Source organism: Mesoplodon densirostris, chromosome 8 (genome assembly GCF_025265405.1).
Source record: "Mesoplodon densirostris isolate mMesDen1 chromosome 8, mMesDen1 primary haplotype, whole genome shotgun sequence".
In the NCBI taxonomy this organism is placed as follows: domain Eukaryota; kingdom Metazoa; phylum Chordata; class Mammalia; order Artiodactyla; family Ziphiidae; genus Mesoplodon; species Mesoplodon densirostris.
The window spans coordinates 19,198,960-19,222,929 of record NC_082668.1 but is presented as its reverse complement, the minus strand read 5'-3'; the positions used below and the strand labels follow the sequence as shown (position 1 = coordinate 19,222,929).

Sequence of the window (23,970 nt, the reverse complement as noted above, 5' to 3'; positions counted from 1 at the left end):
TTCACATGACTATTTGCCTTCTTGACATCATACCTTGAAAGCACATTAGACATCTCAACATAACACATTCAAAGTAGAACTCTCAGTCTACTACCCTCATCCCACTCCCTGCCAAACCTGCTTCTATCCTAGGCTTCCAAGTCTGAGTCAACAACATCACCTTCCACCCAAGTGCTTAGGTAAAAACCTAGGATCATCCTGCATTCCTCTTTCCCTCTCTCCTTCCCCTCTTTTATTAGTGAGAATGTTTTAGCTTCAAATAATGGAAAGCCTAACTACCAGCAGCTTAAACAATGGGTATATTTATTATCCTACAAGAAATCTTGAGTGTAGGGCAGTTCCAGGGTTGATTCAGTGATGTCACCAATAAGTTCAGTATTTCCAGTTTTCTGCTCTGGCATCCTCAATGGGCTGGCGACATCTTCTCTCCTAATCACAGGATGGCCACAGCAGCTCCAAGTATTATGCTCTCATATGACACCATCCTAAGGCGGGAAAGGGGTTTGGTTTCCTCCCACATCTCTTTTTATCAGGGAGAAAAACCTTTCCTTAAAGCACCCTAGCAGACTTTCCCTTATATCTCACTGTCCCCGGGCCTAAACTAGTCACTGGAAGGAGGGAATGGAACTACTATGAATGGTTTGGACTAACCTATACTTAGCCCTAGGTCTAGGGAAAGGCCATCCTCCATGACCAAGTGGAAGGGTGAATAATTATACAAAATCAGGACCATGCCAGCAAAGAAGAAGTGGAGGCAGGAGTCAGGTGAGGCCGTTGGTGAGGTCTGCACACCCCAGATTAGCATGTCCTATCACTTTACTTCAAACCCAGCTACTTCCCCCATCCCCACTCTAGTCCAAGCCACCAGCCCCTCATTTCTGGATGTCTGCCATATCCTCCTAACCAGCTTCCTTCTCCTACTCTTGAATCCCTATAATGCATTCTCCACATAGCAGCTGCAATAATCTCTCTAAAACAAAACACAAAGTAGGCAATGAGGCTTGCTTAAAACCCTCCCATTGCACTTGTAATAAAAGCCCTTCTCCTTGCCAGGCCCCTTTACCTCTGTGACCTCATCTTGCATAACCCCCTCCCTCCCTCCCTCAGTTTCCTTATATACACCAGGCTTGCTCCTTTGCACGTGCTATTCTCTCTGCCTGAACCACTACAATCCAGATCTTGGTGTGGCCGTCTCCTTACCGCTCAGTTCAAATATCACCTTCTTAGAGAGTGGCTTCTTCTCAGTAGTAGCCCCCCATCACTTTCTGGGCCATTATCCTGTTTTGTTTTCTTCACGTGTTCATTGCTATCTGAAATTCTCTTGTTTGTTTAGTTATTATGTCTTCCCACAAAAATATAAACTCCTTAAAAGCACAGACTCTTGGGGCTTCCCTAGTGGTGCAGGGGTTAAGAATCCTCCTGCCAATGCAGGGGACACAGGTCTGAGCCCTGATCCGGGAAGATCCCGTATGCTGCGGAGCAACTAAGCCTGTGAGCCACAACTATGGAGCCTGTGCTCTAGAGCCCGTGAGCCACAACTACTGAGCCCGCGTGCTGCAACTACTGAAGCCCAGGCACCTAGAGCCCGTGTTCCGCAACAAGAGAAGCCACCGCAATGAGAAGCCCAAGCACCACAATGAAGAGTGGCCCCCGCTCGCTGCAACTAAAGAAAGCCCGCGCGCAGCAACGAAGACCCAACGCAGCCAAAAATAATAGATAAATAAATAAGTAAATAAATAAATAAATAAATAAATAAATAAATAAATTTTTAAAAAGCACAGGCTCTTTTTGCTTACCACTGTATCTCTGGCATCTGGAACAGTGCTTGGCACATAGCAGACACTCAATAAATACTTGTTGAAGGAATGAAGAGTATTGATTACCTCTCATTTTATAACTTAGATACATTAACATGCTCTCAAAAAATCTGTCTCTTTACTCTGTTTTACATAAGACCCCTCCCCCTGCCTCCCTTTGGGATAATTTTCTTTCCAGAATTAGTGTTGTCTAGGTTGACTCTGAGATGCCCAACTTCAAAGACCAGTTGGGAGAAGTTGGAGTGCTAGCAGGAGACTTCTGGGCCCAGTGGGCCCCAAATCCATTCATCTGGATAATAATTTCTGAGGTCTGTGGTTTCATGGATCAACCCAGGGTAGACTGGGCTTCCTTACTTTTGAAGTGTTGGTTGGCTGTGTCTTCTCTCCAGGGATCTTGGCCTCTTAGTTCCAGGTAGGAGAGAGAAGACTTCAGTCCATAGCCAAAATCAGAGTTAATCATCTTAATATTCTGGGTCGCACCCTTGTATGCTGTGGTGAGAAGGGCCCTGAAAAAAGACCCAACCTCAGGATAACTCTCTCACCATTTGCCACATTGACTGAAAATTCACATTAGCATCTTCTTCCTGGATAGGGTTGCTAGAAAAAATTCTTTTATTTGCTAAATCTAGCATTCCTATTCCTGGTCATGATGCTGGCTAGAAGTGTGACTGGAGAGAGGTAATGTGGTTTCCAGGCAGCATTAGGGTCCATTTGAGGTTAGTGGTCATGCATTTGAAGTCGGATCAGTCAGTATGGTTCTGGGTTTTTCTACAGCCACTGTTTAGCTGGGTCAGTGCAGGCACAGAATTGGTGAAGAAATGGATTTAACCAGGGTTGTGGTTTAGTCAAACGAGGAAACTGAAGCTAGACGGAGGTGAGGGAGTTGAGGGATATGCAAGGGAGTGATGACCACTGACCATAAAATTTTTTTTTTTTTTTGGCTGCATTGGGTCTTTGTTGCTGCGCATGGGCTTTTCTCTAGTTGCGGTGAGCGGGGGCTACTCTTCTTTGCTGTGTGAGGGCTTCTCATTGCGGTGGCTTCTCTTGTTGCAGAGCACAGGCTCTAAGCATGTGGACTTCAGTAGTTGTGGCACACGGGCTCAGCAGTTGTGGCTTGAGGGCTCTAGAGTGCAGGCTCAGTAGTTGTGGCACACAAGCTTAGTTGCTCCATGGCAGGTGGGATCTTCACGGACCAGGGCTCGAACCCATGTCCCCTGCATTGGCAGGCGATTCTTAACCACTGCACCACCAGGGAAGCCCCATAGAATTTAGGATGGGAAGAAAGAAAATAAAAAAGCAGCAGGGGGGCTTCCCACATGCCGCAGAGCAGCTAAGCCTGTGCACCACAACTACTGAGCCTGCGCTCTAAAGCCCACGAGCCACAACTACTGAAGCCGGCGCACCTAGAGCCCATGCTCCAAAACAAGAGAAGCCACCGCAATGAGAAGCCTGCATACCGCAACGAAGAGTAGCCCCCACTTGCTGCAAGTAGAGAAAGCCCGCATGCAGCAACGAAGACCCAATGCAGCCAAAAATAAAATAAATAAATTTATTTAAAAAAAAAACCAGAAACGCCTCAGGTGGATGAGGGACATCGAAAACTCTGCCATGTGGAAAGGGGAGAGTCACTGAGCCTGAGTCCCAGAAGAATCTTAATTCCACCACTAATTAACTCCCACGTGACCTTGGGCAAAACACAAGGGACTGCAATTTCCTTTTCTTCCTCTGGGAGTGGAGGCCTCACCTTGCCTACCTCACAAAGTTATTGAGGGACTCAAAGGAGATACGGGGTGAAGCTGCCTTAAGAACTACAAAGCAGGTTACAAATGTGAAACAGTAACATTTGTATCTCATAATGTTGCCCAAGGCCAGATGGTGACTCCTTCCGCGGGGAAGTAAGGCCAGGCTGGAACAGCAAAGACTTGGATTGGAATAGGGAGAGACACTGAGGAATAGTCCTGAAGATGCTCAGCATCTTGCTTTGCCTGTGGAGAACAACAGCAATTCTGGACTAAATGTGTAAGAAAGTTTATCTTGATTAATCTCACAATACTACCTCTCCCCATTCTGCAGATGGCAAAGGAAGTTAAGTGCTAGAGACGGGGCTAACCTGAGCTCTAGTTCCCTCTGTTCTGTGATATTCTGAGTTTCTACCCAGAAGGCCCTGAGTTGACCTCTTGCCCTAGGACTCATCATTTCTGGTCCACTGCAGACTTTTCTTAGCCCTGCCTACTCCTCTTCCAATCCTCACCAACCTTGGGGGTGAGGGCGGTGCTGGAGCTCAGGGGGCTTGATTTCTAAATCCCCTCTCACCTGTGAGGGCCAGGCTGCACCACCAGGAAATGGAGTTGTGTGACTGAGCAACAGACACCGTGTACCCAGTGATGTGGGGCTACCAGCAGGCCCCTCCTCTGCCTGCCCCATCTCGCTCCCCTGCTTAGCGCCTGCCAGCTGCACGGTAACCACATCAACAGGCCTGCCTCTTGGGGCCGTTTCTAACAACATTCCCGCCCCCCACCTCCCCGAGAGCAGACCAGAGAGGATAAGGAGGCCGGCAGCGGTGGGTCCGTCACAGACCTGTCCCTGCCTTCCATCTTGCAGCAGACAGACAGACAGACGACCCCAGCCAGCCCCCAGCCAGGTAGCATGGTAAGCAGAGGTGGGGCTGAGCGTGCAAATGAGGGTCCCATGGTCCAGGTGTTCATGGGGTTACAGCGGGTGGGCAGGTCAGGTGGGGGAGAGGGAGAGAAACTTCCAGATGTGAGTGCAGCCCCCCAAATGTGCTGGTATGTTCAGGGGATAGAGAGGGACAGGCCATGGTAACTAGGACATGGTCTGAGTCTGAGGGGCTGCTGAAGGGCTCTGAATTTAGGGGTAGGGAGAGTGGGGTAAGCAGGACAGGGGCAGAAAGTGCAGGCACTTTCCTGCAGACCTTGGGCCCCTGCTGGCCTCTGGTCCCACCTCCCGGCTGCAAGGACATATCCTCATAGTCCTGTCCTTCTGCTGTGCCTTGGTCTGACCCCTCATTTCAGCTACATATCAGTGGGGATAGGGAGGGTGCTGGGTATGGGGCTCATTTGATATCTTTTACCGGCTCCCTGACAGGCAGGATAGAAGTGCAGTTAGGAGTGTGGTTGGACCCAGACTGTCCCCTCTGAATATTCCTGGTTTTGCTCATGACTTTGAGCAAGTTGTTTGACCTCTCTGAGAGTCAGTAAAATAGGGTAATAAAAACACCTACCTAAGGGGATGTTGTGAAGATTAAAGGAGATAGTGTATGTGAAGCGCTAAGCACAGTGCCTGGCACCTAATTAATGCTTACTATACAGAACTAAACAACGTAATGACAAAGCCTGCTGAGTGTGAGATTATACTATTTTCACCGGCAAGAAAAGGGGATGGGAACAGCTGAGGTGGGGTTTGAGGTCAAGTCTGTGTGATTCCAGGCGCTGAGTTCTTTGCCCAAATCCAGAGTGAGGGGGCATCGTTTCCAGCGACTCTGGCATACCCCAGGTCAGACACACCTTGCATGGGCCAGCAGCTGTGGGAGGCTGGACAGGGTCTGGCTTTGTGCACAGAGCCTGGGCAGGCTCTGAGGTGCAGCAGCGGGTGCTGGCCCTGCCAGCCAGGTGATTGGTGAGCTGAGTCAGCCCTCCCTCCTGGACCTGGGGATTTCTGGAGTCCTTTGTCCCGAAATCCCTCCCAGATTAATTCATTACTTTCTCTTACTATGACCCCCGGGGTTGGGGGATGGGGAATTGGTAAGGGGGTCCAACAGGTATGGCGCACCCTACTTTGTGTCGTCCAATGAGCCAGGCAGGTTACACGCATTCTTTCATCTGCAGAGTGATTCTAGGAGGGGCTCTTGTTATCGCCCCACTTCGCCAGGGGAAGACGCCCACAGAGAGGCAAGTGGGGGAGTGATGGGGCTGGGATACAGATGGTCTATGTATTAATCCCAGTCATCTAAAAATCATAAAAAGTCAAGGCCCTTGTGTCATATTTACAAAGTCAGAGAAGTGTAAAATTTATGGATAAAGCATCCTCATTAAAAAATTATGAAATATTTCAGACATGCGGAAAGGTATAAAGAATAATATAATGAACACCTGCTACCCAGCTTAAGAAATAGAATCCTTCTCCGAACGCATTCACCTCCCTCCTCTAACATTATTCCAAATTGGGTGCTAATATTTTCCCTTGCTTTCTTTACTTCTGTGATATATTCCAAGAATATATAGCAAATACAAAAATTTATCTGTAAATGATGCATACAAGTTAAAGATTTATATAAATAGTATTGTATTATGATTCTTCTTAATTTGTTTTTTTTCTATTAAGAATTTTGGGGGGTAAGACTCTTTTTTAAAATAAATAAATAAATAAATAAATAATTTTATTTTTGGCTGTGTTGGGTCTTCGTTGCTGTGTGCAGGCTTTCTCTAGTTGCAGTGAGCGGGGGCTACTCTTCGTCGCGGTGCGTGGGCTTCTCATTGTGGTGGCTTCTCTTGTTGTGGAGCGCGGGCTCTAGGCGTGCGGGCTTCAGTAGTTGTGGCTTGCGGGCTCTAGAGCTCAGTAGTTGTGGCACACGGGCTTAGTTGCTCTGCAGCATGTGGGATCTTCCCGGGGCCAGGGCTCGAACCCGTGTCCCTTGCATTGGCAGGCAGATTCTTAACCACTGCACCACCAGGGAAGCCCAAGATTCTTGTATTCATCCACATCCACTTCTGAGTCATTCTTTATTCATTTTCTCCTGTTGAAGGACATTTAATTGGCTTCCGTTGCTATGGTACTGTGACTGTTCTTGCACCTGTTTTCTTGTGTACCTATGTGAGAATTTCTCTAGAGCAAGAGCATCTTCAGCTTTCCTAGATATTGCCAGATCACTCTCCAAAAAAGATGCATCACTTTGGGCTTCTAGCAGCAGTGTGAGAATTCTCATTTCTCTACATCCTCCACACGATTAAGCCTTAAAGCTTGGGGAAATTTGATGGATGTGTGTGCTCGTTTTGTCGTTAAAAGTCTGCCGTAAATACTTCTCAAGCAGGAAGAAACATTCTGGGATCCTACTTACCACACTGTCACGTATCTGTTATCGTATGAAACGCTCCCTTCCCCAGTGAGTTTCTTAAGCGCAGGGACTGGGTATTAGGTGTTATGTATCCCCAGTCTCCGCCCAGTGTCAGGCAGATAATGGAGGCTCGGTACATGATGAAGCAAGAGGGTCAAGTCTTTTTGATGCTCATGGGGCTCCCCAGGAAGGGCAATGACCTTTCTCTTTTTCTAGGACCAAGCAGGTTACCCCAGTCCTGCTTCGGGTGCCAAGAACTCTTTTTTATTTTCGGTATGCGGGCCTCTCACTGTTGTGGCCTCTCCCATTGTGGAGCACAGGCTCCGGACGCGCAGGCTCAGCGGCCATGCGTCACGGGCCTAGCCGCTCTGCGGCATGTGGGATCTTCCTGGACCGGGGCACGAACCCGTGTCCCCTGCATCGGCAGGTGGACTCTCAACCACTGCGCCACCAGGGAAGCCCCACCAAGAACTCTTTGACCAGCCTCGAGTCATGTGAGGAAGAACTTTCTTCCCAGCCCCTCATCACTCCAGAACCACACACACCCAAGGGGAAAGAACAGCACACACACACATCCATTCCAGGCCCACTTTCCCCCTCCTTGCTGGCATTCCTAGCTTTAACATGAATCCAGAGTTCTTTCTGCTTTTCTAAACCTCATCCTTGTCCCTGACCCCTGAAACCTCACTTGGATCTTGTTTTCCTTACTAATGGCCCCTAATTTCTTTCTGGACATGGGTGGGTTGCCTATCATGCTCTGTCAGACTCATCTGAGCCCCTCAGTGTTCCTCAAGATGCTTAGTCACTGAGCAAAGGCTCTATAATCTTAGAACTGGTCACATCTTCTGCTTCCCCTGAGGGTTTTGCCCCCCCGCCACTGCCCCCCACCCCCGGGACGTAGGGCACAGAGAGCAGAGTCCAGGAGCTCCTGCTCTCAGCGAGAGAACCACTCAAGGAAGGAAGGCAGGAATCGTGTCCAGGCATGATATGCTTCTCTCTGCCCTTTGTCCACTCAGCGTGAGTGTATCTCAGTCCACGTGGGGCAGGCTGCAGTGCAGACTGCCAATGTCTGCTGGGAGCTCTGCAGCTTGGAACATGGGATCCAACCAGATGGGCAGATGCCCAGCGACAAGACAATCGGGGGAGGGGAGGACTCCTTCAACACCTTCTTTAGTGAAACTGGGGCTGGAAAACATGTGCCCCGGGTGGTGTTTGTGGATCTGGAGCCCACTGTGATTGGTGAGTGATGACCAGCCCCTGCCACGGCCTTGTCCCAGGTACCACAGCAAGTCCTTCTCCATAATTGGAGAGCACTGGTTTGTCATTCCCAGTTGCTGCAGCGAATCAGAACTCCAGCTCTGCTGTCACTCAGCTCCAGAGTCTCAAGGTCACTCCACATCCCTTTCCTTTCCGTTGAAGTACACTTAAAGTCAAGGGCAATAACAGCAGGCTGAATGGGACTCCTCTAGGGTAGAACTTCGGGCCTGGTGACCCCACCTCTTCTGGGTACCCTGGGGCTCCAGGAGCCAGGCTGCAAGGGGAGGGGGACCTAAAATTCTGCCCACTGCAGATGAGGTTCGGATGGGCATGTATCGCCAGCTCTTCCATCCAGAGCAGCTCATCACCGGCAAGGAAGATGCTGCCAATAACTATGCCCGTGGCCACTACACCATCGGAAAGGAGCTCATCGACCCAGTGCTGGACCGGATTCGGAAGCTGGTGAGAGAAGAGCTGAGGGCTGGGGAGGGGGTTGGAATCTGAATTCCTGTTGTGAAGTGGTCTGGAGAGCAGACGGGGAAAGGGCAGCTTCCATCCTTGGGAGAGTCTCCTGGATGAGAATTAAACACACAGGATCAGGACTAGTGAGGAAGGGAGGCAGAGTGTGGGCTCCAGCCTGGAGCTGGGTGTCCCTTTTATCTGCTATAGTAAGTGGCCCAATGCTGGGCAGAGTGGCTGCCAGTTGATAGGCTGCCTGGCCAAGATATGAGCACCCATAAACAGTCCCAGAATGTCACCTTGTATTGTAGGTATGTGGGCAGAAGGCCCTGTGAAAAACAGGGATCCAAACAATACCAGCTCAAGGCTCTCTGATCAACTTCGGCCCCCAGCAAGGACCGGGATCAGGTTACTGGGTTGTTAATCTCAGCAAGGAAGCCCTCCAGAAACATCTGGTTAGATCTGGGGGCACGGGTAGGAAGCCAGGTGGAGCTGGCAAGTTATGATGACAAAAATGACCACGGCATAAGAGTCAAGAGAGCTGTCTGTGGAAGGCTTCAGGAGGTTTGAGAGAGGAAGAGAGACAAGGAGGAGAGAGTGGGACCTCCTTATCAGGGTCTATTTTGTGCCCTTGGAAAAGTCTTCCAAGGATTTTATGAAACTTTTGGGGAAATCTCAAACAGCACAAGCTGGTTCTTTGCTGTTGGTCAGCTGTGCTTCACATCCCATGTTTCTCTTCGCCTTCACTTTCAAGGCTGATCAGTGCACAGGACTTCAGGGCTTCCTGGTGTTCCACAGCTTTGGAGGGGGCACTGGCTCTGGCTTCACCTCACTCCTGATGGAGCGGCTCTCTGCTGACTATGGCAAGAAATCCAAGCTGGAGTTCTCCATCTACCCAGCCCCGCAGGTGTCCACAGCCGTGGTGGAGCCCTATAACTCCATCCTGACCACCCACACCACCCTGGAGCACTCAGACTGTGCCTTCATGGTGGACAACGAAGCCATCTATGACATCTGCCGCCGCAACCTAGACATCGAGCGCCCGACTTACACCAACCTCAACCGCCTCATCAGCCAAATCGTCTCCTCCATCACGGCCTCCCTGCGCTTCGACGGGGCCCTCAACGTGGACCTGACAGAGTTCCAGACCAACCTGGTGCCCTACCCTCACATCCACTTCCCCCTGGCCACCTATGCGCCAGTCATCTCTGCAGAGAAAGCCTACCACGAGCAGCTGTCGGTAGCAGAGATCACCAATGCCTGCTTCGAGCCTGCCAACCAGATGGTGAAGTGTGATCCCCGTCACGGCAAGTACATGGCCTGCTGCCTGCTGTACCGTGGAGACGTGGTGCCCAAGGATGTCAACGCCGCCATCGCTGCCATCAAGACCAAGCGCAGTATTCAGTTCGTGGACTGGTGCCCCACGGGCTTCAAGGTTGGCATCAACTACCAGCCCCCCACTGTGGTGCCTGGGGGTGATCTGGCCAAGGTGCAGCGTGCCGTGTGCATGCTGGGCAACACGACCGCCATCGCTGAGGCCTGGGCCCGCCTGGACCACAAGTTCGACCTGATGTATGCCAAGAGGGCGTTTGTGCACTGGTACGTGGGCGAGGGCATGGAGGAGGGTGAGTTCTCCGAGGCCTGGGAGGATATGGCTGCCCTGGAGAAGGATTATGAGGAGGTGGGCATGGATAGTGTGGAGGGGGAGGGAGAAGAGGAGGAGGGGGATGAATACTAGGGGAATCCTTCGTGTCTGTCCTAAATAAAGTGCTATGGCCTTATTGTCTCACAAATGTCTTTTCCTCTTGGGAAAAACCATGGGGGTGAGGGGCTTTTCCTTCATAAGAGATAGGAAGGCTGGTGTCTTAGCCTGGGTTCCCCAGAAAGCAGATTTGACTTCAGATGTCATTAATGAGTGCAATTCCACGGAGCAGAATGGGGGTTGAAGTGGGTAAAGCAGAGAAGGAGGGAGAACTCACCCTAGAGAAGATGTAGCTGGATAGATGGCATCTCAGACCATCCCCTGGGTGAGTGGGCAGGAGAGGAGGTGAGGGTGGGGAATTTCTGCACTGGCTCCATTCTTCCCTTGGTTAAACCTTCACCTCATCAAACATTAACTTGCCTGTACTTCAGGTTGCACACACTTGGGCTGCAGGGTCAACAGGGAATCCCTGGGCAGGAGGTGAGGCGCTGATAGGTTGTCTGTGTGTGAAGCTGGTCCAAGCTGCACAGGGCTGCAACAAGAGCCTGGTGACGCCAGGGGATCTGAAGTAGTGCCTTAGGGTAATCTGATACAGCTGGTCCTCACTAGCCCACCCTCCTGTCTTCTTCAGTGTGGAGTGTAGAGAGTCCGGAAGCTGGCATTAAGGCAGAAGTGGTGCAGTGGAAGCAACAACGGGGGAATGGGGGTCAAGGGGGAGCTTACCTCACTGGAATCTCCATCACATTCATCACTTTTTGATAAAGACAAGTCACCTTTCTTTAAACTATGCCACATGCACAGCTTTAAGCCCCCACTTCCAACCAGGTGGCTGCCCTAAAATCCTTGTATGTGGATTTTCTGCAGCGCCTTCTGGGTTAGGAGGATAGCTTAATTATTTAGGAGCCCATTTTGGCTGAATAGCTCAGCTATATCCTCCAACCCATTTTTTTTTCTCTGAAAGGACTGAATTTCAAATCTCTGTCCTGTGTCTTTCTCCTTATTAACTGGTTTCAAATTTGGGGAAGGAAGAGAGGTTATTTGGGGAGCCTTTCAAACCCCAGAAAAAATCGCTGTCATTTGTTCAGTACCTAGTATACTAGACCCTGCATCCATACTATCTTCTTTAATCCTGAGGTAAATACAGTTATTGTACCCACCCACTGGACTGGAAGCTCCATAGGAACAAGGCCTGTTCTATGCTCAGGACCCAGAATGCTGTCTGACACATAGATTCTCAAATTTGTTAAATAGACTTGTTCGATGAATGCCCATTTTATAGATGTGGCGACTGAGGCTTGGAGAAGTCATGTGACTTGCACAAGGTTACCCAGCTAGTAAGTGGAGGAGTCGGAATTGAAACCCAGGTCAGCCTGGGCCGAAGCTTATGCTGCTGCCCTCCCCTTCCTAGGGTGTCCTCCCCTCCTGCCCTCAGCAGACACAGGCACCTCTCCAGACACCACCTCTTCCGGGCCTGCCAGCTCCACAGTGCCCAGACAGTGACTCAGGTGCCTCAAAGGCAGAGAGGGGCACTTAACACTTCCCCGCCCAGGCACTGTGGTGGAGGGATGTGCGGTGGAGGAGGGACCCAGCTTCCAGGGCTGAACAAGGGCACAGGTGTCTCTGGGGCCAGGTTTTGGGGTTGTCAGTGTCCTCTTAAAACCCCCTGCCACTGACATCCAATAGGTGAGGTAAGGGTTTGGGAGAGGCCAGGAGGGAGGGCCCTGAGGAAGGTGAGATCTTTATCACCCAACACGGCTGGGCATCCACAGAGGTGGCCAGGCTCCCCTCCTGATGGCTGTATCAGCCAGCCCACCCTGGGCAGCTGGATGGCCACCTCTTCTCTTACCCTGTGAGGCCTCCCAGCTACTAACTCTGCAGGCAAGCCCTGGCAGGCCTAGGTTGGACTGGGTGTGGGTGTGGGGAGGTGGCAACTCAGATCTCCATGGGACAGCTGGGAGTGCCACCCAGCCTGGCTCCTGGGGACTCCCTCAGTGCAGGGGAATGCTGTCATCCCTGAGGCTTCTAAAGCCAGGGTACAATTACCTCTTGCAGGCAGACACAAGAGACAGAGCCCCAACCTTGGATTCCACCCAACACGTTTACTCCCTCGCCTCTAATGTGTCAGGAGCATGCCTGCCTCCGAAGCTGCACTCCCTCCTTCCGGAACGCCACCTCCCCCTGCTGGCTTCAGTGTTGCTATTTTTTCCAGGTTAGATCACAGTCACCCAGAACCCATCCAGCACTGGAGACCTCTCCCTCATCTAGATTCTCCCTCTTACTGGCTGTCTTTATCGCTCACTCAGTACTTGGCATGGACTGCCTTGTACCATAGCACTTACCTTGTTGCTGATATCCTATTTCCCCAGCTAGATTTAAAAATATTACATTTGACCAGTTACTATGTGCACATGCTTCAGTATTCATAAGGTACCAAAGAGATTTACAAACAGCAAAAATAAGTCCCCTTCATTTGTTCCCCTCTTGGCAGCCACCACTGTTCACTTTTTTGGTTAGTACTCCCTTCCAGACATCTATGTATATACAAATGTGTGCACACGCATTTAAAAACACTTTGCTCTGCATCTTGTTTTTTTAACTTAACAATAAATCTAGAAGATGGTGCACATCAGTACATATAGATATACCTTATTCTTTTTGGTGACAATATAGTATTCCACAGTACGTTGTACCATTGCTTATTTAACCAGTCTGCTATTAATGATACAGTATTTAGGTTGTTTTTAATCCTTTGCTATGAAAAGAATGCTGTAACCCTTGTACATGCTTCTTTGCACATATGTACAACCACAAATTATTAGAATTGGCATTACTGGGTCAAAGGCTATACACCTTTAATTTTGATATATACTTCATACTGCTCTCTTTCGAAGTTATATCCAAATACCCCTCCTACTACCAATGTATGAGACCGCCTGTGTCCATACAACATATTACACTTTTTGATCTTTGTCAATCATCCAAGAAGTGAAAGTATTTTGCTGCAGCTTTCCTTTATAATTCTCTTGCTATGAATGATACTGAGCATCTTTTCATATTTAAAAGCCAGTATTTTCTCTTCTGTGAACTGTCTCGTCAGTGCCCTTCACCCATTTAAAAAACTGCATTGTCTTTTCTCACAAATTTGTCGGAATTCCTTGTGAACAAAGGAAATTAACCCTTTGCTTGCTAGATGTGTTCCACATAATTTCCCTTGGCTGTCATTTGTCTGTGTCCCAACGAGGTTTTCATCTCCCTGAGTACAGGGACTGAAACTTAAAGCTCTTTGTACTCCTACTCTTAATATAAAACTACATATGGGCTTCCCTGGTGGCGCAGTGGTTGAGAGTCAGCCTGCCGATGCAGGGGACACGGGTTTGTGCCCCGGTCCGGGAAGATCCCACGTGCCGCAGAGCAGCTGGGCTCGTGAGCCATGACCGCTGAGCCTGAGCGTCCGGAGCCTGTGCTCCGCAACGGGAGAGGCCACAACAGTGAGAGGCCCTCGTACCGCAAAAAAAACAAAAAAACAAACACATACATGGTAGGGTGCTAGACAAATGTCTGTTGAGATAAGAGAAGTAAAAAGAAAGAGATTTGGAAGATTTTGGAGTGACCTAACCTAATCTATTCCTTCCTCTTATACCAAGGTCAGTCAGGACTGGAAACAGCAGGAACTAACTCTGGCAAAATAAAAAAAGAAAAGGACCCCCGACACACACACATGTACATACAACACACACACACACACACACAATTAGAGAGACACTGGGTAGCATACAGAATCAATACAAGGGCTGCCAAACAAGTCTCCGTAAACAGGTAGGCACCAAGGGAAGTTGGGCAGCCAGCACCACAGTCAAGGTCAGGGCACAGGACAGCCTGCTTAAAAAACCCCTGGCCCCTCCACCTACTGCAGTGAGGCCTCTTCTCACCCAGGCGTCGAGGCTGACATTTCCTCCTCCAGACACTAGAGGCCACTGCTGGCTCTGCTTGCCACCACTGCAGAAATGAATTCTCAACTGCCCCTGCTTCTCTGTGACTTGCTCCAGATTCAAAGTCCCAGGTGGAGCTTCCGACTGGCAGAACATCCGGCTTTTGCCTACACCTTGGAGCCAGGAAGTCTGGGAGAGCAAGTGTCGGGTTTTGTGGCAGGTAGTGGCCTGTCTTCCATCAAAGCCTACGCAATGGGAATTTGCCAGATGTAGGTAAGTAGGAGGCTCAGGCTGTGAGCAGCCAGGAAAACTGGACAAAACGCACACCAGCCTCTTCTCTCACGCCTGGCTCAAGCCCTTCTCTTTGACGGAGCATTTCTGGGTCACCCAGCCTAAAGTGTTCTTCTGGATTCACATAACCAGTATTGCTTGGGCCAGTCATGATGCCAGAGAACTTTTGTACCAAGACCTACTATGTACCATACCTTATTTGACTTTCAAACAGCCCTAGGCGTTACCTGTATTTAGGGAGGAAAAACTGAGTCCTTAGAGGTTTTCTTGTCACACAGTAGTACCAGATTGCAAACCCAAGTCTGTCTGTTTCCAAAGCCTTGGGGTTTCCCAGTGGTCTATACTGATGGGCTGGTAGTTGGAGCTCTGTGAAGGTAGGGATTGGGCCGCAGTCTTCTTTTTACATCCTGGCAGCATCTACAACATAGAAGATGCTCAATTAATGCTTGTGGATTGGCCTGGATATCAAGTGGGAGCCAGTTCTAGAAGGTTCTCTAACTTTCCCATGAGGCCTGAAGCCAGAAATCACTCTAAGGTGGAAGAGGTCTACTCAGGATCAGTTTGGAAAGAAAAACCTCGAATCTGGGGAACTTCCTCTCCATTTTTCCCCCCATTTTCCCATTAACCACCCATTAATCCCACTAATCTCCCAAATGTGTCAAAACTGTTAATAACACGTTCCCATCTGTTCATTATTTAATCATCCAATGGATATTTTTGAACCCCACTACTGTCCTGAATACTCTAGTGAGAAAAAAGACATAATCTCTGCCCTGTGGAGTTTGCATCCTAGTGGGGGAGGTGACTGTCAATCAAATAAACAAATAAATGCTCTGACCAGTGTGAGGAAGGTTGCCAAGAGATGCTATGAGAGGCAAGTCTGACCTACTCAGGGAAGTCGGACAGCCTCTTCTGAGGTCTCAGGCTTAGAGCAGGGATCTCAAGAAGGGGGAGGATTTAGGCCCAGAGGGGAGTCTGTGAGCCCTTGAAGTGGTGATTTCCTCTGGGTGAGTAATCCTCGGTCAGCGAACCTGTCTCTAGGAAAGCCACAGAGGGGCCAGGGGCTGGGTGGCTTGTTTGTTGGCAAGTGCGTCGCTCCTGCATGCAGCCTGCCGCTGTCCCCCGGGTCCCATCTGGGGATGACGTTGTCCTGGTGCAAGCCCAAAATAGCCGGCTCCGCCTCCATCTCCCGGCAGCCCCTGCAGCAGCACACCCCCCTCCACCCCCCAAGGTGACAGGCCGAGCCGGCCTCCTCTGGGTCTCTAGTAGTTTCCGTGCCGCTGACGCATGCTTGCGCGCACAGCTGGGCCTGCCGCGTCCTACGCAGCAGCCGCGAGCCGGGCAGCCGGTGCCAGACGGTTCCCGGCGGGGGGCAGGGGCGGGGCGCTCCAAGAGGCCAGGGACTCCCGGCGGAGGAGGTGCGGGCGGGGGGCCCCGGTCAGGCTGGGGGGCCCTGGGCCGGGCTGCTGGCGTTTGGGGGCTGCGATAGGGCGCCCCGGCCCCGGGCCCCGAGATAGCCCGTGGCACCGGCCTGCGAGGGCCGATAAGGCTGCCCGAGGGAGCCGAGTCACCGGCCGCGAGGAGAGCCCGCAGGCTCCGCGGCCCCCTGGGAGCGCCTCCCGCCGCCCCCGGGGTCTCCAGCCCCGGGGAGGGGCTCTCGGTTCTTTCCGCCTGACTGTACCTTCTCTACTGCAGCCCCAAGGAGGCCCTCCTGACGACTGACGAGTTGCCATGGCATCCTACTACGAGATCCTAGACGTGCCGCGAAGTGCGTCCGCTGATGACATCAAAAAGGCGTAAGTGCCTCCGCTGTGCACCAGAAAGCCACTCACCCCCTCCCCCCCCACCACCACCCTGGGGCCCTTCAGAGGCGGGGCTGAGAGAGCCAGGTCCTTAGAAAGGACTGCGGGCCTCCCTCAGAGAGTGACCCCTGTAGGGAGGAAGGAGACCCCTGGATGAGTAGGAGAAAGTCTACAGCGTGAAGCTCCGCTGGAAGGTGCAGTGTGAGCTCTTTTCCAGTACAGTCCCCCCATCCCCTCCCTTCCCCTTTATTCCCACGCCAACCCCCAGCCTCTAGGTGTGGGCTTTCTCAGGATGCTCAAGGAAGGGCTATAGTGGGCTAACAGGAAGTGGGTCATTCTGTTCCCTAGTGGGAAGTGCCTGCGTTTGTCTCCTGACCCTCCCCTCTGAACCCACTTCCTGCAGGTATCGGAAGAAGGCTTTACAATGGCACCCAGACAAGAACCCAGATAACAAAGAGTTTGCTGAGAAGAAGTTCAAGGAGGTGGCCGAGGCGTATGAAGTGCTGTCGGACAGTAAGGGCCAGGGTCAGGGGGCAGGGGGCAGGGCAGGACAGCACCTGTCACTCCCTCTTCATGCCCCCTCACGCTCCTTCCCAAAGCCATGCTGCCACCACCCCAGTCTCCTCCATGCTTTTTCCAACCTGGTATTTAAGTGCCCCCCTCCCACAGGGACTCTGGGATTTGTTTGTTTGTTTGTTTGTTTCAATTCAGAGGAGCACCTACTGTGTGTCAAGCACCCTTTTATTCTTCCCCTGATCCCCTGTCTCAGTGTCTGCTCCCCAGGGTCTGCTAGTTGCAGCATGGATCCTGACAAGGGGAAGGAAGCAGGGCAGGTAACCAAGGTGTGCCGAGCCTCCTCTATGCCAGGCATTGGTAGTTGTAATCTCCATGAGCCCTCACAGCCATCCTGTGAGACAGGATTTATCACCCCCATTTTTCAGGCAAGGAAACTGAGGCTGAGAGAGGTGAAGTAACTTGCTCGAGGAATATGACTCCAGGTCTTTCATTCATTAATTCAAAAAATATTCATTGAGTGCTTATGGTGCCAGGCCCTTGTTGGGTACTGAGGAACGATGGAGGACAAGCGGGCACTACGAGTCCTGATGGGTTTATCGCAGTCTGGTCAGGGAAGGCCCACATTAACCAAGTGAATGCACAGACAAGATTATTCCAAAGGAACGTAGCAGGGTGATGTGATAGGGAATAGGGAATAATAGGCACCAGTTTTAGGTAGTCAAGAAAGGTCTCTCTGTGACATTTAGGCTAGGCCCTGATTAATAATAACATAGTAATGATTAGCTAACCTTTTTGAAGCACTATGTATCAGGCACTGTGCTAGGTGGATTATCTTATTTAATCCTTGCAACTCTGAGGTCGGTGCTGTTATTGTGTCCATTTTACAGATGAGAAGGAGCCACTATGTGAAGGGCTGAGCTGCTGCTAAAACCTGTAGCGCATGTCCCCTGTGCAACCTGCTGCCCCCCAGTTGTCAGTCTCTGGCCAGTCCTCTGAGGGCCCTAGCCTGGAAGGGGAGGCCGTCATCCCAGAGGGAGAGAGAAATGATCTGTTCTCTCTTTCCAGAGCATAAGCGTGAGATCTACGACCACTATGGCCGGGAAGGGCTGACTGGGGCAGGTAGGTGGAGCGGGGGCGCCCAGGGATGGAAGTGGGTCAGGGAGGAAGGGGGAGGGCAGATTCCTGCAGTGGATGCTTGCTCTCACTGCTCTCGAGGCTCCTGGAGTCTCCGTGCCTTAGGGGGGCCCCTGGCTCAGGGCAGGGTGCACGCCCTAAGCCCCCTCCTCATCCTGCCTCTCCTTCAGGTACTGGCCCGTGTCGGGCGGAAGCTGGCAGTAGCAGCCCTGGCTTCACCTTCACCTTCCGCAGCCCGGAGGAGGTCTTCCGGGAGTTCTTCGGGAGTGGTGACCCTTTTGCAGAGCTCTTTGGTGAGTGGACTCGGGAGGCCTCTGACAAGCTCGACTTCTCCCTCCAGGCCTGCTCTCCATCAGCTGGGAGGCCCTTAGGCAGGAGGCTGAGAGGGAAGCAGAATTCCACGGACAGAAGATTTTGTGTGGGTGGATCCAGTGAGCTCTGGGACAGAACCTTACACATTCCAGAATCCGCGTGACCCTGTAGTGACACTTCAGAGACTCGCCTTATTAAATGATAACAATAATTCATTGTTAAACCTCCACAGTGACAGCCATGAAAGCAAGACTCAGAGCATCATGGGACAGTAATAATGCCGTTACAAACAACAACAGATACCACTTTTTTGAATGGTTAAATGAACCCTGTGAGGTAGATAATTTTATCCGCATTTACAGATGAGAAAACTGAGGCACATTCAGAAAACTTGCTTACAGTCACACAGCCGATGGCGGAGCCGGGGCTTGTAGCTGTGTCTGCCTGACATCACACCAGGCTTATCTGCATAAGACTAAAGGAGCTATTCCCCACCCCCCTTCCTTTATTCTTCATAGTGGCCAGAATTGACCAGGGAACTTTTTCATATAATAATACTAAAAAGGAATTTAATTTATAAATCAGTCCAAGCAAAAAAGAAAAAAATCAGAAATGTACCCAGTTGCTTAGCAGCTTATGTTTCGAGACATCAGAGCAGGCTTCACACATTCTAGGGGTGGGGGGATCTTTTCACCAGATGTTGGTTCATCTGCTTACTCGTTGCAGACGACCTGGGCCCGTTCTCAGAGCTTCAGAACCGGAGTGCCCGACACTCGGGCCCTTTCTTCACCTTCTCTTCCTCCTTCCCTGGACACTCCGGTAAGTGCCGTCCCTTCCCATGCTTGCAGGCGTTTGGAGTCCTGGAGCCCCTCGCCTCAGCTTGTTACCTTCCCACGCCTTCTCTCTGTGTCTCTGGAACCCTGCCTCTGGGCAGCTCTGCGGGGAGACCCCACAGAGGTTCCTGGTCCATTGTGAGTGCAGCCTGCCTGGTACAGCCTCTGTCTAACATCCTCTTCTCCTCCTCCTCCTCCTCCTTTGTCCCAATGCCAGATTTCTCCTCCTCATCTTTCTCCTTCAGTCCTGGGGCTGGTGCTTTTCGCTCTGTTTCTACATCTACCACCTTTGTCCAAGGACGCCGCATCACGACGCGCAGGTGAGGGCTCCTTCCCGGACCATACGGGCTGTGGGGTGGGTGGGGGTGGAGCGGAGCCGCATACGCCTGGAGAGCAGCTCCCTGAGGGCAGAGCGCAGACTGCCCTGTCCACTGCGACGTCCCGGAGCCTGGACGGGCGCCCGCAGGACTCGGGCATGCCCGCCGAATGAACCGGGCTATCTCCCCCAGGATCATGGAGAACGGGCAGGAGCGGGTGGAAGTGGAGGAGGACGGGCAGCTGAAGTCTGTCACAATCAATGGTGAGCAACACGGCTCTGCCACCCAATCCCGATCAGGAAGCCCCAGGCCCCAAAGCCCCTTCCCCTAACTGCTCCTCTCTGAACGCCCCTGGGGCAGGGAGGCCAGACTGGCAGGGTCGGAGATGGTGATCCCGGGGAAGGGGGCTGGGACAGAGAATTGTGGAGTCTCAGAGGGCCAGCTCGTCGCCGTCATCGTGAGTGGGGTGCCTGGAGTTTTCAGAGCCCTTGACTATGTTTAAAGCACTTGCGCACATACCACATCCCCTGTATTCGTAAAACAGCCGGGGGAAAGCAGGGCAGTTTGCATTCGCCCTACTTTTCGTTTGAGGAGACTGAGCCTCAGCACAGCTAAATGGCCTTAACTCCCAAGTAGCCCCAGGCCCAAGGCTTTGACCTACTTAGCAAAGGGTAAAGCCAGGAATGAAACTCAGGACACAGGGCTCCTGGAGCTGAACTCTCCTTCCCACAGCGCTGCCCCGCAGCACAGGATGGTCGCCATGACTACCCTTTTATGCCCCCAACTCTGGGAGCTGTGTGTTCTAAAGGCTCTTCATGGGCTCTCTTATTTAATCACTGGAACAATTTGACAGTGCAGGCACTCACGTCATTCCCATTTTATAGATGAGGAAAGGGAGGCTTAAGGAGGTTGAGTAACTTGCCAAGGGAGACAGCTCATACCTGCTGGAGCCGAACGCCTGGCCATGCTCATAACCACTGCGCTAGGTGCCAAAATGCATGCACACCAGTTCCAGAGGAGGGGCTGTAAGTGGTCAGAGTGGCTGCTGCATGAGGCAGCCTGGCCAGATTCCTGCAGCCTGGATCAGAGGGCCTCATGGTGGCTGCTACTCCCACAGGTATCCCGGATGACCTGGCACTGGGCTTGGAGCTGAGCCGTCGCGAGCAGCAACAGTCTGTCACCTCCAGGTCAGGGGCCACACAGGTCCGGCAGACCCCTGTGTCGCGACCCCCTGACAGCGACCTCTCTGAGGATGACGAGGACCTGCAGCTTGCCATGGCCTACAGCCTGTCAGAGATGGAGGCAGCTGGGAAGAAACCAGCAGGTGGGCGGGGGGCACAGCGTCGACGGCAGGGGCAGCCCAAGGCCCAGAACCACGACCCAGGCGTGGGGGAGATCCATGAGGGTGCAAGGGGTGACACAGCCAAATCCAGCCCATCTCCGGAGGAGAAGGCGTCTCGCTGCCTCATCCTCTGATCACCAGGCCCAACCCACCCAATTCAGGGGGCCAGGGGTCCTGTTCACTGTCAGGAGAGCAGAGAGGGGTGTGGCCTGAGTTGCAGGAGCCCCTCTCCACCTCCGTGCTCCCTCCCTGGTCCACCCCCCTCCAGCGTGGAGTCAGGATTTGCTGTGCTCAGCCCACGGCTGATAGGTCCCTGGCAAAGCCCAGGGTGGGGGGCCTCAGGGCAGTGGGAGGGCCTGAGGAGCCAGGATTCACTTATTCTTATCAGACAGGGAGTTTAAAGGGGCATTAGTGGCTTGGGTCAGGCCTTTCGTGCCCAGGTCTTCTGCCACCTGTGTTGCTGATGATATTAAGGAAGGAGGACTTGGCCTGAGGTTCTCTGAGCCAGAGTCGGCAGCCACGGCTCTCCTTATCCGGCTGCAGACAACCCCACCCTGGTTTCTGCGCAGTGTTGAGCTCTGACGTCTCTGTTGCTTCCCTCCTGGTGCTGCTTCTCCCTCGCACTCTTCTCTCTGCAATTCCCCGTGGGCCGCGTCGCTTGCTTTCACTGCCGTCTGGCTGGGACTCCCTTCTTGCTTCCCCAGAAGGCCTCTTTGTGGCGAGGAAGATTCTGTGGCCAGTAGGGCCATAAGGTCTTCCGGGGAGACTAGCTGGGTGGGGCGGGAGCCTCTCGGCCGTCCAGATTCGGAACCGGAGCCTACTCCTCCTCCCTTCCTCTTGCTGCCTCAGCCTGCCCCAGGCCTTGGGACTAGCCAGAGGTGAGGCCGGCTAACCCTGGAGAGGGGGGATAAGGCCAGGTTGCCCCAGGAGGGAGGCTTAAGAGGGGACCATACCCCATCCTCCTGCACCATGCATCAGGGCTCAGGGAGAGGCCACAGGGCTAGCCCAGGGCTGCATGCTCAGCTCCGTCCTCCACGGCTTGCTGCTGACCCTCTCTCCTGTCACCCCGCCCCCGCTCTCTCCCCAGATGTGTTCTGAGCTGGATGTCCGGGACCCAGAATGGCTGCACAGTTCCAACAGGACAGCGCCCAACCCTGTGCACTGGGAGGGGACCCTCCATTCCTCTCCCTCGCCCATGCTGAGCGTAGAGCCGGGCCTGGGTGGTGGGTGGGGGCTGGGTGGGAAGTAGTCTTAGCCTGTAAACGCTTCCCTGGGTGTTTGGTGCTGTCTCTTGGGGACTACAAGTCCCAGAATGCAACGCACCATGCCTCCTTTCTGTTAGATCATGCTTGGGGGAAGTGGTGCACAGTTATGGAGCTGTGCATCTTGGGACATGTAGTTCCAGCCCTGGTCGGCTTGTTCACTCACTGTGAGATGGGGCGATCGTGTTCTTTGATTTGTCCCTGGCAGGGGTGGCAAGAATGTGGATGAAGGGGTAATGGTCTGAGCTTTGTTTCCCCTTACACCTCTTGCTAGCGCCGGGGTTAGAGTGTACCAGTCAAGGCCCTGTGGCATCTCGGAGAGGCTCTTTTCCTGTGGGCAGTCCCGGGGTCTGAGAATGAGCCACGGCTGATCGGCTAAGCAGGGCTTGGTCTCAGAAGGCTGACAGGCGTGGGAGCTTGGAAGCTAGCCCTCTCGGTGGTGGTGGTGGGCGGGGGTGGGGTGGCGGTGTGTGGCTGGAATTGGTGTGTGGTGGGTGCTCTGGGCATGTTGCTGCTTGTATGGCTTCTTCGGCCTCTGACCCCGCTGCCCATTCTTTCTCTCCAACACCACAGAAGCTGCCTCTCCTCCTCCCTCCCTGGGGAGCCCGGTGGCTGGGGAGGGGAGTGGTGGAGCCGGGGTGTTGCCAGACCCTGAGCCGTTGAGTCTCAGAGACCTATCAAAGCCAGCGGGGCTGAGCTCAGACCAAGAGGGAGACACTGGAACTCAATAAAGCTGAGTTTCGAGAGTTTGGTGGTGTGCCGTGTTCCCTGTGCTTCCTTTCCCGGGGCGGGGGGACCCCTGGGGGACCAGCGGGTGACACACCTCCCTTTATTGCCCAGGCATCCAGAGGTTGCAGACTTTCCCAGCTGACAGCAGAAGTCCCCTCTCTGACCAAGGTGGCCCTCTCTTGAGTACGTCGTAGATGTCCATGAAATGCTCGTTCTTCTGCCCTCACTTCTTGGGGCCCCACAGCTGGCTTTCCCCAGGCAGCTGTTGTTCCCCTTACGCAGGGTCCCACCACCCAGTACTCTGCGGCACAGCTAGGACCAGACTGAGTAATGACTTGACTGAAAGCATGGGGCCGACAGAAAGCCGGGAACACGTGGTGAAAAACCTGTAAAAACCTCCTCCCAAGGCCCAGAGACTGAGTCCCCTCCACAGGTCTCCTTAGCTTAAGGCCAGTGGGCAGTGTCAGAGGCCTGCCTCTCTCCATGTGGAGTGGCACACGTCCACCCCACCCAGGGTCCAGGCCCCAAACTCATCAGGGCCCCAGGGAGGAGAAAGCCAGGTACCTCTCCCCCTTTTCTCTCCAGACACCTGCAGAGATGCCCTCCCAGCCACCTTTGACAAGCACCTTTCTATTGTCAAGCGGGGAGGTGTGGCTCCCCACCAACTCTCTCTTCCATTCCGGGATGAGCACTTGGCTTCATCTTCAGTGGCCGAAGGGTCTATATTGTATTTTTCTCAAAGCAAGGAAGCAGCCTGCCCTGAAAGAGGAATGTCAAGCCTCTATCTTGAGAGAGAGAGAATCTGCTGGAAGCTTGTAAAATGGCTGTTTTGCCCACTTCCGGCCTTTGAGATGACAAACCAGTGGTGTTGAACCTCAGCAGAGCACAGGTGAAGGGTGAGGGGCCTGTGGTCCACTCACTGGTCCCTTCGCTCCCTGCGCAGGACAGGTGGTACTCGCCCATTATTCATGTGACGGGTCGGAACCTTGGCAAGGCTAGGTGGCCCTAACTCCCGAGTACCTCCATGCCCAAGGCTCTCGCCTCATTTCTACATCTACCACCTTTGACGAGGACACCTCGTGACATGCAGATGAGGGCTCCTCTGGGGCCATACAGGGTGGAACGTGCTTGGGGAGGGGGGGAGAAAGTGCCCCTTGCCCCCAGGTGAATGGCTGTTGTCACATCTCATAGGCCGGG

General features: G+C 52.7%; 2 protein-coding genes across 4 annotated transcripts; both read left to right on the top strand.

Moving 5' to 3' along the window:
• Positions 1 to 7,991: 7,991 nt before the first annotated feature.
• Positions 7,992 to 10,342, top strand: LOC132495313 (tubulin alpha-1D chain-like). The gene is made up of 3 exons (XM_060107124.1): positions 7,992 to 8,127; positions 8,459 to 8,607; positions 9,359 to 10,342. Exons 1-3 carry the CDS (start codon positions 8,007 to 8,009, stop codon positions 10,340 to 10,342), a joined length of 1,254 nt encoding a protein of 417 aa, XP_059963107.1. The 5' UTR covers positions 7,992 to 8,006.
• A 5,615-nt stretch (positions 10,343 to 15,957) lies between these two features.
• On the top strand, positions 15,958 to 23,142 carry DNAJB2 (DnaJ heat shock protein family (Hsp40) member B2). 3 transcript variants are annotated; one of them, XM_060106696.1, is made up of 9 exons: positions 15,958 to 16,322; positions 16,732 to 16,841; positions 17,910 to 17,963; positions 18,149 to 18,271; positions 19,017 to 19,109; positions 19,341 to 19,443; positions 19,633 to 19,703; positions 20,558 to 20,764; positions 22,885 to 23,142. In XM_060106696.1, the coding sequence occupies exons 1-9, from the start codon at positions 16,258 to 16,260 to the stop codon at positions 22,965 to 22,967; spliced, it is 909 nt and encodes a 302-aa protein (XP_059962679.1). In that variant the 5' UTR covers positions 15,958 to 16,257; the 3' UTR covers positions 22,968 to 23,142. The 3 variants fall into 3 exon arrangements, with proteins under 3 accessions (XP_059962679.1, XP_059962680.1, XP_059962677.1); XM_060106697.1 differs by lacking the exon at positions 22,885 to 23,142 and adding an exon at positions 21,870 to 22,793; XM_060106694.1 differs by lacking the exon at positions 22,885 to 23,142 and having other exon boundaries at positions 20,558 to 22,793.
• The last annotated feature ends 828 nt before the right edge of the window (positions 23,143 to 23,970 follow it).